The sequence below is a fragment of the Acromyrmex echinatior genome, chromosome 2 (assembly GCF_024713525.1).
Source record: "Acromyrmex echinatior isolate Ae372 chromosome 2, ASM2471352v2, whole genome shotgun sequence".
NCBI lineage: Eukaryota > Metazoa > Arthropoda > Insecta > Hymenoptera > Formicidae > Acromyrmex > Acromyrmex echinatior.
In genome coordinates, this window is record NC_141853.1 from 18980172 (window position 1) to 18994558 (window position 14387).

Below are 14387 nucleotides of genomic sequence, written 5' to 3' on the forward strand. Positions count from 1 at the left end.
ATAGTTTCCGCTAACATATGTAATTTTATGATAATTTTTGTCAATCTGTTTCTCAATTTATAACTTAATCAAATTTTTACTATAATCAACTTATCCAGATAACATGCATGTTACATAAGATATCTAAAAGACGTCGTTTAGTCATCTTTTAGACATTTTTTAGACATAAAACATCTAAAAGATGTCTTTTAAATATCTTATGTAGCATAAATATTATCTGGGTAATAATTAATAACACAATATTTTAAATACTAGTAAATATATTAAAATATTTGAATAAATTTTTAAAGATTCTTTATCTGAGCAATACAATAAAATTACTCATTAGCCGAGATTTAAACTTAGAAATAGGATAAATTTATATATATATATATATATAGAAGTATTACTCTCAAAAAATTGCTTTGTGATGAAAAGACAAATTGTCGTCTTATAATCTCTCAATTGTATTAAATACTTTTGTCTTCAGTTCAATGATTGCAAAACAAAATTAGTCAAATAAGAATAATTTCTTTAACGATCGCAATATCTGATAATTAGTATCATATCACCCGTGGGGTGTATTTGGCCCCAAGTGCAAACTCGATCACGATACTCCTCTTCGCGCGTCGATATTTCACTCGCGTTCGAAATGCAGGGAGCGTCGAGCGACGTAATCTGCGCTCTGCATATGGAACATGCGTGGGTAGAAACGCATGCATTCGATGCAACGAGAGAACTCGAGAGGGACGACAACTACGAGAGCCTCTCGCTTTTCATGCCGTCAGTTTTCAACCTGGAAAAATCGCTCGATCCGTCGTGAACGCGAGACGTATTGTCAGCACAGTTTTACAAGTTTCAAATCAACATCTTATCTGATTATTGTAACTCGGCGCTGCCGAGTGAAAGTCTGTTTATCCTGATTTCTGTTGCGATGTACGTGATATCAATACGCGATAAACGTGACACTAAAGTGAATGCAGTGCTGTGAAATATTTTGATGAACGATAAATTTAATATAATTATAAAATACAAAAATAAATATATATAAGAGAAATATAAATAGAAATATAAATAGAATTATATAAGTGATATTTATAAAATTATAAATAAATATATTTTTAGCTAATTGGAAAATAATCTAGAATAATTGAATTTCAAAAGTTAATTGTATATATTAAATAATTTTGAATATTTTGATCAAGTACATTGGTATTATTACAAATTTTATATTTTTATTGTAGAATAATCAGTGACATAAGTATCCAATTTGCATACAGATTAAAACAGTTTTAAACGTAGGAAAGAACCATTTTTCTACATAAAATCGGAAGTTATTCTCTGTAACGTCCTTAAGACAGGGTCGTTGAGGACGACACTAAATTAGGAGATAAAGCTGTCTTGTTAAAGTTCTAGGACAGTAACTACATTAGTGTACATCGGCGGCATCTAATGTTTAATCCTTCTATGTACCGCGTCTTAGTATTTTTTAAACATTTATTCCAATCAACGTAAGATTCCTCATAATATTTAAACAGAATTTATTGAATATAATAAATTTTTTATTTTATCAAGTTCTATTTTTAACTATATAAAAAAATATCTATAAGGTATATGAAGCATAATATTTTTAAGCACATACAAATTAAAATGTTTTTTTTATTTAAAAAATTACAAATTTGTATTGCGAATATGTACATATTAATTTGAAGCTTGAATGAAATGCGTACCATATATCAAATTTAATTAGAACTAAATTCTATCAGATTTTGTCTTTTACTTCTTCTATAATATATGATCTCAATTGAGAAAATGTCGGCATCTAAAACCTAAAGTTATCGAGATGCATCGACGTCTTGAATAGAGGATTCGCTCACTTGCCCGAGCACGGCTAAGAGCTCGCTGTGAAAATCGCACATCGTCTACGCGAGTGAAAATGCCGGAGTAAACGGGCGAGCCGCAAGCGAGGGTAGTTTTAATTAAGCCATTAGGGGTGGCTGAGAGGCTGCGACCGAGCGGCTAGACGTTCCAACCCTCTTTCTCCTTCTCGCTCGCTCAGCTCTATCTGCTCTGTCTGCTTAAATTAATATAGCGCCTGCATTCCGTTCTATCACGTGGCGACGAAGCTCGTATCCAGATCGATTTCCTTCCATCCTGATCCTCGTTAAATTTACGGAAATAATAATGTAATCGTATAGACTCAAATCCGTATCAAAGCTTATTTAGTTGTGTATGCAATACGTGTCAAAAGTTCAGCAATTTCTCATTACAAATTCGAATTTCACGGACAAATTTCAAACTCTTTTATTGATGATTTCTTAGAAAGTGATGATTTTTATTACTGTATAAAGTTACGAAGTAGAAATTCTTCTTTTTCTTTAACATATCGTAGTTTCGATATTAATGCTTTTCGAAAAGTTAATCTTGAAATTTAGTAGAAAGAGATTCATTTCCTTATCGATAAAATTTTTTTATTTATATTTTGCAGATATAATTTTAATAATACAGAATAAAATATCGTAGAATTTTATATAATATGTACTTGCTCAGTTCTTTCACGTTTTCATGAAGTAATATTTAATTCTTAAAACGTGCAAATAATACAAATATTAATGCAAAAAGAACGTGGATTATATTTAAAGAGTATCATTAGCAGCGCAGATTTTAAAGCTTAACAAATTCATGGTTCATTAATTATTTATAATAATTTCAAATTGAAGTGCAAAGTAAATTTTTCTTTTGTATTTATTTTGAAAAATTTACACGAATTGATTTTAAAATGTCTTGATATTGCTTTCTTTTATTTTTAATTTAGCATGAAATAGCGTTTTTTTCAATATCATTTCAATATCACAATGAATTCATGATTGTCACAAAATTACTTGGGAGATTATTATGCTCGTATTTATCTCATGTTTATCAGCGCTAAATGCTTGACTTTCATCTCACGTTTATATTAAATCATCGTACAAGACAAATGTAATTCAGAATCGGACAGGGACATTAGTGCTGAATACGTGACATTAGAATACCGACCTACGTTAACATCGCTTTCCTCTTGAGACTCGAGATGTTATTCTTCCTTCTGTCTCTTCTGTCTTTCCCACTCATCTATTTTATCTTCTTACGTTTCATCGTTCACCAGTAATTTTTACGTCGCCCAGTGTGTCACTAGAGTTTTCGACGCGTCGTACCGTAACACTCGGAATGTCAAGTAGTTCGACCGTAGGATAGTTAAACGCAAACAAGCAAATAATACATAGTCGCATGGAAGTGCGTATATACTGAACAAACATATAACGAACCAAAAATAGATATTGTAGTTAAAATAAGATACGTGCATAATAGATGTTAGAAGTTTTAATATATGTTTTTTTAAGTTAACAGTTACAATATTTAATAAAAACATTTGCAAAACATTTGCAATTTGTCTAAAAAATATTTTTTATTATATAGCTTTTACGTTGTGGGATGTAATTAATTCATTAGTAATTTAAATTAATTAATAATTATAATTGATACTTTGTACGGATATTTTCTTCAAAGAAATTGCGTGGTTTACGGATTATCTCCATATCTTGATATATCGTTAAATATTAATGTTTTATGAACATTGCAGTTTATCAAAGCGAGAAATAACCTGATATAATATCAAACAATTGACATTTAATAATATTCCAAGACATGGAGATAATCAGATAAATCGTATAATTTTCTTGAATTATAATTAAATAGTTATAATATTTAAAAAGTAATGGTGATAACTGATGTAATAATTAGCGAATATTTACTGTTTTTCAGTAATAATATACTGATTTATTTTTAGAGTTTGTGATTTTCTGCAGATTGAATCTGTAGAAACCATAACTTCTAAAAAAACAAATTTTCGCTAATGATTACAGTTATAAATGTAGCACTGAAGTCAGTAATAATACACTGATTCACTTTTAGAGAGTACGAGTGTAATTACATCTAACTTCATAAGTGGAGTACAACTCGATTACCATTACTTTTCAAATATTATATATAACTATTTAACTATACCAATACGCCAAAATCCAAATGTAGCCAAAGGCGCAGGGCGTTAATTCGAGCGAGATAGCGTGAACAAATGAATATAAATGTCTGAAAATTCGCGTTCACTGTTCATTTGCTCAGTATATATACGGCACCTTCGAGTTTACTTTGCACTTACTTACCAGCTCGTCCGTCGTATCCACGCTCGTCGTCGTCGTCCTCATGCTCGCCGCTCTCTTCACCAGCCGTACCTTGCGTCTGTACGACTCTGGGTATCTCTGCAAGAATACGAGATAAATGAGAGGAACGAGTCTGGATGGAAGGCTGAGTTAATCCTGCAGAGGATCATGCTAAGAACTTCTCGCTCGAATCGATAATTGTTTCTTTCTTATACAGAGATTGAAAAATATTTTCTGATTTTCTCAGAAATACATCATTAATAATCATTAAAATTTTATTAGGTGTTGGAATTAATTCGTAGCGTTTTACAAGTGATGGGAAGTACTTTCATTAATATATTTTTTAATGCTCATGTGAAATAAATAACATTCTTTCATTAAAAAACGCTACGAATTAATTCCAACACCTAATATCTTCTTCGGCGGTTTTTTTAATATATTTAAAAATATAAATGTTCATTATTTTATATTTGTGATGTTTGATCTAAAGTAATGTGCATCATGAAATCTGAGTTGCTCGAAGCACAAACAACCGTACGACATTTTCGCTCGTCCTATATTTATTACGTTGCCTGTAAGCCTTTTTGCATGGTAAAATATAGGCATTGTGTCTTCGTGATACTCGGAGGCAGGTAACGATGTAATCTTTCGTGACACGAACACTCGTTCTTGAAACTCGATTTGAAACTAAAAGCCGTCCATGACGGCGGAAGCAGAGAATAGGTCCCGATCCGATGGTCGCACACACGTTTTCGCAAATTTCGCCTAATTGGACAAGCGTGAGGAGATCCAGTGTCGAGATCGTCGCGTGTTCCTCCCGATCGATCGATTGATCATTCTCGAGAGCAGTACGGGTGTGGTCGAGCAGCTCCGGTGTTTTTTTTTGCTCGCCACCCTGGTAGCAGACTAAAAGATCGAACGTGAAATCATCTTGGTGAGAGACTTTTTGCATCCTCTTTCTGGTCATACAACGTTGCGCGTCTTTGTATAGTAATGTGCACGCGAATATATCGATAACGATAAATCGCATTGACAGAAAGAGGTTTTGCGATATTTTTTCTTTTATTTTGAATTTATAATTCATATTTTAATTCATAAAATTTAAATTCTCTGTAATTTTAGCATTCTGAATCTACTTTAAAGTATTATTTCTGAAAAAATTGCGAAAGAGTTCATTCAAACATTCTCAAGAAATGTAATTGCAAGAAATCCGCTTTCTCTTTCATTTTTTTTTTAACTGACTAGTTTCTTAAAATTTATTCAAATGTATCGTAACATCATCTTATGAAAAGGTACACAATTTCTCTTATTCTCTGTAGTCGGAATACTATCTTCTTCGTTGTATCGCGACATGCTTGGCGTAGCTCGCACAAAACGAGCTTGGCTCGAGGGGGGTGACGAGCGTCGACGGAAACGAAATCGAAATAAAAGATAAACGCGGCAATGAAACCGGGTATCAAGCACAGTGAACGCACGCGTGGGCGTGTACTTACTGATGCAAGGCGCAATATGCGATCTGCTCTGTTGGTAGCCCCTGGCGCATCTGTTGCAAGTAATACCGGTTACGCCGTCTTTACAGGGACACTGGCCGCTGCTCTGGTTACAGGTCTTTCCAGAAGCTCCGATCGGATGGCAGTCACACGCTATAACACAAAAACCGAGCTATTTAGTTAATAGAAAACAAGCGTAACTTTTATCAAAATAAATTTTTGAGAAAATTGAAAATTAATAAGGATAATATATATTGCTTTTTTATTTCATTATATGTATATTATTTTTATTAGAAATCATTCAGAATATTTATTTTGTTATTTATCTTGAAACACATCGAATACTATCCTCTTTTAGCTTCTGCACGGAAAGTATAATTTTACTGAAGCTCTAAAAATTTAGCATATAGCTCTGAAAAATAATTTTGATGGACTATTAAAAAATAATTATGCGGAACACTAGTTGATTGCTAGAATATTAAAACTTTTTCCAGCTTTGCTCATCATGCTCGAGTTTCCTACGTAATTATTTTGATGGTTCAACAATATTATTTTTAAATCTATATCTAGCTGAACTTTTAGATATTTTAATAAAATCGTTCTTTCCGTGACAATTGGAAAAGCGTGGTAATTTAGCGACACGTGATGTAAATGGTATGATTAATTAATTATTGGGGAAAATTTTATGTCAAAGCATAACTGAAAATCGGATGAAAGAGAGCTTTAATCAAGTTGGTCACGCCAAATCCACTTGCGTCAATCCGCTGATATTAGTGCATAGTGTTCGAATTTACTGTCGTCTGCATATCTTGTTATGCTGTACCGCATCTTTGAGATACGCTGATTCTATTAAGAAACAGTGTAGATAGGCGACCCGGAAAATGATGGAGATAGCCAAACAGGCGTGACGATCCGCTACTTGAAATTAAGATAAAGCGCGGACTTTACATGGCGCCTATAAAAGGACCTTGGCCATTGACTGCATCTCGATAAACGGAAGATCTTATGCAGGATAAAAGCACTTCATTCCCACGAGCAAGACACGAGGAGTATACTAATGTGGTGGAAGTTCTCGCGATTATCGGCAAATTGAAAATAAATCAAAATTTTTTAGATTAATTATAAAAATTAAAGAACTGATTTCTCGAATTTACGCTTAATTTTTAAATAATTTAAGATTAAAATATATTATCGAAATATTATGTTTAGAAATATTTGAGTTTTAATTTGATTTAAATAGAAAACTTATCATCATATTAAATAATAAAATGTCCAAAAACGTTCAATCAAGAAATATCTCTCATTAAATATATGACTAATAATTAGATATCTCAAATATTTTAATGTCACACAGTGATCCTATTTTTATAGATAAGATTTTTTTTATTACAATTTCTTAATTAAAATTTTTTCTGTAACAAAACTAATTATAGAAATATCAATAAATTTCTAATTATAAATAACTGAAAACAAAAGATATTTCACAAATTGAATTTCAGAGATATAAATAGACAATGAAATGTTATTCTTTTCTCAGATACGAATTAAATTATGAGAATTTTAATTCGAGAATTGATTATAAGAATATTAGAAATGGAAAAGTTGCAAAAGATATGCCTTGAAATTGTTTAGAAAAACTAAATTAAAAATATTTAAAAAATTTAAAATTAATTTGATTAAAGTGGGATATACTGTATATGATGTATTATATATGTATCGTAAATGATAAAAGGGGACTGCGAGATGAATGCATTCCAGTCTTATCCTAATTTTATGCGCCCTAATCTTACGTAAGGCATGAGAGTGCAAGATATTAAAGAGCCCTTCGCGATTGCTACACGTAGAACGAAGAGAATCTTCATTGGTCATTCCAGAGGATTTATAAAATCAATCAAGCGTGCCTCGACTGGATCGTCATCAAAGCATACTTTAGAGAAAGCTTATAAGCCTCCTTTGAGGTTCGATGAAGAAAATATTTTTTAAGCTGAAGAGAAAAGCTAATAAATATTCAAGCGACCACACATTTAGTTATACCGAATAATTTGCATAGGTACAGGAATGAATAACAATTATCTCTTCGAATATTCCTTTGTTTAATACGAGTAAATGAAAGTCGTTAATTTCTCTTTAATTTATATTGAAGACTTATCTGAAAATTGAGGATGACACTATTACTGGTGTAGTTATATTATTAAGTATAATACATCAGTTAATGTCTCGAAAATTACAGAACAAAAGGGAAGTGATAAATAAAATTGATTTATTGGTACATTTTGACGGTAATAGGTGTTACTTGAATACTATAAGAATGATACCTGCGTGTTTTTTTTATGTAAATCATAAAATGCAAATAACTTGTGAAGATAAAAGGGAAACATAGAATCATGGTATAAGTTATCATAATTATACGAGCATTAACATTCTGTCTCTCAAGAGAATCGTGCGTCGTCAGTGAAATTTACTACCAATAATCGCAACAAAATTGCGCTCATCGTAAAATAATAACCCGACTGATTTACGACAATCGTGCGTAATCAACTGCAGTTATGAATCCTTCTCGTAAATTGTATCGTGTTGATAATACAGGACAATGAAAAACTTATGTCGTACACGAAAGACTAAAATTAGCAATTATGTGCAAAATCTCATTATTTAACATACGAGATATACATGATTAAAAAGTAAATACATCAGTGAATTAAAAGTATTTTCAAAAAAACATTTTCAGGGAAAAAAATAAAGTTTATTGAAATAACAATTTAAAATTTAACAATAGTTATTAAAGGTGATTCAATAAAAAAGTAAGGAGCACACAATCATATACGCAAAATATTTTTTGCGAAAGTTATATTTATGTGGCTGTATGTTCCTTCCTATTTATAACAATTTAATTTAAATATGTAGCATAATTTTTTTTTTATTATGTACAATTATTTGGATGAGAAGAATAAGGTACATTAATCGCTTTTATAAATATCACGATCTGTTCATTTTATAACAGAATCATTATTCATGATGCAATAAATAGATTCTAATTATCTTAAGCCTACTAAAGTCGAGGCAATAATTAAACGAGACTGACGTCTCACTGTTTTCTGGAACTGAGTAACCATGGAACAAAGTTGATCCTTATCTTCTTTCGCAACTCTCTCGTCAAGAGCTAATTGTATCGCGTGTGGTGTACGAGAGACAACGTCTCGTTTAAATTTCCATTCCCGGCATAAATTACCATCTGTTTCGCGAGACGGTCCACGAAAATTAACGGGGAACACGATTCACATAATTCTCAATCGTCGACGGCTCGCACATTGACGTGAATTGTAGTTCGATCGTTCTTAAGTCCACTGCTTAGATTCATGGCGCGCAATCAAAATACAATCGCCCAATAAAAATTTTATTGCTATGGGTACATATCTTCGTGATTAGCGTTTGACATAAATTGGACTCGCCAATATTTCGTACAGACTAATGCCGACAGCATTCTTGTATCTTATTTAACTATTCACTACCGAAGTGAACTCAACGTGGCAATAATATATTAATCGATTTTTTTAAGACACTGAATGATTAAAATTTTTAATAGTTATATAAATAACAGAATATTACTGTCATTCATTTAAATTGAGCTAGATGGAATAAAAACATTTTTCAGCTTATTTACGAGAGTTATGAAAAAGTAATAAAGTCATAATTTTTCAGGTAATGAAGAAACATCATAAAAAACAGTAATATATTGTAAAAACCTTGAAGAACTGTCTTAACTGTCTTTTGAGCGACTAATCTTTCCGTTATCAATCAAATTTTATCATTTAGCACCAACTTGGATTGCGCGACGAATAGCTTAATCAACTGCGAACGTGCGCGATCGGCGATGCAGATTACAATTCCACGGACGTGTGTCACGGGAGGTCACGACACGGTTTATTGGTCACGCGGCGTTGTCATTAGAAATGTCATAAACAGTGATTAGAGGCATCACGGTGCAGCGGCGTAGTTCAAGGATTATTACGTTTCTTGTTGCGACGACCGCCGCCGGGGATACAAATTGCCGTCGTCTCCGGCCGCTGTCTCCGGTCGACGTTGGAAACGACGTTTGACTTTCGACACCTAAATCGCTGTAACGGTTGTTTCGTATCGTGCGACTTGTCTCCGGAGACAAGGAGTCGTTTGTTCCCTCGTTATGGGCCCTTTCGTTACCTATAAATTCGTTATGCAACTCTCGCCGCGAGACGCCAGACGTCAGAGATGAAAGCGGTAATCTCGCGTTACGATACCGCATGGAAATCATTCGAATTAGGATTCGTGGATAAAATCATTAAAATCAATCGTCATAGTTATTGCGACAGCATTGCGCATTGCAAATAGCTTATCGAAAAGTTAGCCCTGCTTCTATTTTTCTACTTTTGTCACTAATTTATATTTATTGTAAATTAATATAACTATATAATATTAAACAATTTTAGATTTGAAAATTATTCGGGTTTTAGTACTTATTCACAACTAAGCCTAAAATAAATGTTTATAAGAGTATAAGTCTCCATATAGTTGATAGTAGAATTTCAAATTGCAAATTAATTAGGTCTATTGTTATATTAAAAATTATATTGTTATTATTGTTAGTCTTGGTTCTTGCAAATTTAAATAAGACCATATAGTATACACGCTTCTAAAGAATTAACTACATGTATATGTAAAAATAATTAATAAGTATAATGAAATAAAGCGAATACATTCAATGATTTGAGATTTTTCATATAAAAAAAAGTCTTGAGCAATCTTCATAAGTCTAAGAATAAACACGCGAAGATCAGATGAAGGTTGTTCGAAAGTTGACGATTAAACATAGTACTCGTCAACTGACTTTTTTAATACCATATTATCTTGTTATGTAACAAATTACGTAACAAATTATAAGAGACTTATCCGAGAGATACTTCTTACACGCGATCTAAAAAGCTAATGTTACATGGATTTGATAACGATTTTAGCAGAATAGAACAGGAAAAGGAAAATAATGATATTTGTATATTATTTTCTTGAAACTGCACTTTCCCTAATTTATAAAAGCAATTTATTCTATTTTTTCTAACTTGGAATGAAACTCAAATTACAAATTGTTAGAATTGCAGGAAAAAGAGTTACTGATGAAAATAAGCTTGTTGTGAGACATTCAGTATGTAGAACTTGCATCAACGGTAATAACTATGATTTCCCTTAGCAACCCTTCATTGCTGGCACGCAAGTGCCAGCTCTCGTATCTCATCTGCCATCTCTTGACATGTTTCTTCAGATTATATTAACACTAAGAAGCCATTTCGTTTGTTTCCTATCTTTCGTTTATTGGTGAGATCTAAGCTGGAAAAGATACTGCGTATGCATGGCCGCGGTTAAATCCATTAAGCGAAGGGAATGAGACGAAAACGACTATGATGCCCGTGTACAATAGATCTCCCCCTATCTTTAGACAACTATTCTACGGAGGCACGTTGCTATTCTAATGAATTCTATGTTAACCTGATCGCCAGAATCGGAAACGGGAATTATCGGATTATCACGCTAGCGGTAAGCCGAGCTGGTTGTGCCGTTTTCACATTAAATCCAGGATTAAGAGCAACGTCTATTCAGAATTGCTTGTCACTTAAACTGTGCTCTTGTTCGTTGGTTGCTGCTAATTATTTCGTACCGCCATAAGATTGTGTCTTTTATTGATAAATTTGTCATAACAATTTTTATTATGGTAAGTGTAAAAAAAAAATTTTCATGTAATAATTTTTATTTTAATCTCTTAAATGATTATTTAGATTTGCTCTATTATTTCTCACGGTATATGAAAATCCCATAGCTTCAGTATTATCATATCTCCAGTAGTTCATTCCAGAGATTCTCAAGAGATTGAACACCATTTGATCCGCTATATTTTTTCAAGATCTGCTTAAAATAGAATGAGATATCTATGTATCTCATTCTATCTTATGCATCCATCTCGTTCTATCTTAAATGTCTTGAAAAATATGGTGGACCAATCAGAAGTTGTCTAAACAACAAATGGTGTCTAATCTCTTACTTGAGGATCTCTAGTTTATTTATTCTATATTGCATTTTGCTATTGCAGTATTATTTGATATTTTTGAACATTTCTTTTGAAAATCGAACGACGTATTTACAGTAAAACAATATCAAAAAATTAAAACTGAACAGTGCACTGAATAGCCATCTTTAATCATTCGTACATGACACTCTCGCTCTCTTTCGCTTTCTCTCTCTCTCTCTTTCTCTCGTACAACAAGTCTGCTTGGGACTCAGAATCGGACTCGTTCCTGCTGCGTGTACAGCTACGATAGTATCTAAGAGGGCCGGTATTCATATGTGTTCTCGAAAGGTCAGTGCGCGAATGATCGGTACGACGCGACAGCGCGCGCTCAGGAAGCACGACGAAGCACCGTAACTCACGTTTACGCCTGCGAAATGAGCGAGCATACCGGCGTGTCACTTATTGCCAGCTAATATAAACATGACTCCGAGACACCCATAGAGGTAGAAGAAAATGTGCGAGGCTCGTAAATCACGGTCATTTTACATTTTACTCGTATGTCAGGCGCGACACGCCGTACATGGCAGCTCGGCTCGATTTTGGAAACTATTAACTTGAATTATCATCTTCCACGCCGTAGGTTGTACAACCACTCTGCTTCAGAGAAATCGCACTGCGCAATCTCTAATGGTTCCACTTGTAACGAGCCGAGGCGCACACAGTCAACCGTTCTAACTATTCCACACCAACATTCGTTCACGTTTCTTCCTGCTATTTATCAATACTTTTTATGTTTGAATTTAAAATTATCTATACCCATATACACACGCTTGTTGCATTTTAAACATTTTCATTTTTATGAATAATGAACTGTTATAATGCAACAGAATTAATTTTGCAGAATATTTTTTGTGTACTATTACTTTCTAAATATTTCTACTCAATTAGTGTTTTTTCTTGTAAAGAATTCTCACTTAGAAAATAGAGTACTTGTATTGAAAAAAATGTCTGATTGAAACTGAATGAATCAAAAGATTTTGATTTATCAATCAGAATTCTAATTATCTTAACTAGAATTCTAGTAGATTTAATTAAAAAATTCTGGTCCATCCATTTTTAATCAGAATTCTAATTAATCAGACATTTTTCTCGATGCGGTAGAATCTTGAAATTTGTATCCTATAGGTTGTAACACTTATCTCTTTAATCGCACTAAATCTTACAAATTTTCAGATTCGTTTGGTATTAATCAACATATAATAGTTTCTAATTTTATTGGAAAGCGTAACTTTTATACGTAAGACGCAGCTTTTCACGCGTTTTGCATTGAAAAAGTAACGTGTAATCATAATTTTCTTTCGTTTCTGCTTTTTCGTAATGTAATTTTCTCGCCGCCCTCCAGCGAGACGAAGCTGGTTGGATCACGAATATTCGCTAAAAGGAAGCTTCAGAGAGACGAGCAAACGAGCTCACCAGCTCTTCAAGTCATTCCGCTCCTCAGTTCTTCGTTGCCTCTTCTCGCGATTAGCATACCGACATTCGTGGAAATACTATGTTGGAAAGGTTATCTTGGTTCTGTCCGCAACCTATAATAGTGATGTTATTTTAACTAATAAAATTTTCGTTGACATACCAATAATCCATGTATGAAGTTTCATCTGATCCTTCGCGATAAATGAATGAGCTCTGGTACCAAGAAATTAACTGTACCGTTACCAAATAATAGATTTATCATACTCATTCATATATTCACATGATTTGTTCTAGAGAAAGATAGATAGAGAATACATGAAGTCTAATTTTATCGATTTTACATTTAAAACGGAAAATCGTTAATATAAAAACTACAAAAGATCAACTAAATTCTGAAATTATAAAATATTTTCTAAATAAACAATTATATTTAAGACTTCTCGAAAGCAAACAGTTTATAGAAATTTATTTAAGAATATTTTTTAATCATTAACATTATTGTTTAAAGAATTCGAAACAATGTTTAACATATTTAAAATGAAATTATTTTTATAAAATATTACAAATTTAATAAAATTTACATAGAGAGATAATGAAAATTTTCAGGATTTAATGTAAATTTGTAAAAATACAGAATCGTGTTAAACGAACACTAACAAAAGTATCAAATTTTTGTAAAACATCTGTCAAAAATTTTATCTTCCATAGGACAGAATAGAAAGTGCGATCTCATGCAAAATAAAATAGAAATATGACATAAATCGAATAACGCTTTACGAAGTCGTCAATTGCCATAATACCACTCTTTCGCATCATCTGCCGTAACATCTTGCGCTTCCGGCTTCGGTTCAGGGTCTTTCCTATTCACGCTATTGATGTCATGAAAGCGTGAACCGGTCCCTTCGACAGCATCTTCAAGATTAATCCATTTCGCGGAAGTGCAAATGGTCCCGTCGTGCTTCTACTATCGAAGCTATGGATTTAGTCCTGCGGAATCCCCCGTCTTCCATATTATCCCACCGTTGAATCCAAAACAGCGCGTTTAAGCTTCCTCTTCTTTATTTTCATTATAATGTAATGCGGTTAACATTAATAATTTTGCATTTAATGGTAATAAGAAAAAAATAAAAATTAAGATACAAAAAATTCTTGGTAATTAAAATTTTAATGTAACTAAAAATGATACAAGTAAAAAGGTACTTAAGATAAAAGAGAGAA

At 32.6% G+C, this 14387-nt stretch overlaps 1 protein-coding gene and 1 long non-coding RNA gene across 5 annotated transcripts in view; one reads left to right on the top strand and one right to left on the bottom strand.

Annotated features, from left to right (window-relative positions):
• LOC147910584 (uncharacterized) overlaps positions 1-14387 on the top strand; it is a 232954-nt gene that overhangs the window by 68110 nt on the left and 150457 nt on the right. The window lies entirely within an intron of this gene.
• LOC105143532 (netrin-1) overlaps positions 1-14387 on the bottom strand; it is a 199545-nt gene that overhangs the window by 42148 nt on the left and 143010 nt on the right. Inside the window, exons 3-4 of the mRNA XM_011051916.2 lie at positions 5669-5818; positions 4179-4274 (exon numbers count right to left, since the gene is read on the bottom strand). Of these exons, the coding sequence (XP_011050218.1) occupies positions 4179-4274; positions 5669-5818 (246 nt within the window). The remainder of the gene's footprint in view (positions 1-4178; positions 4275-5668; positions 5819-14387) is intronic.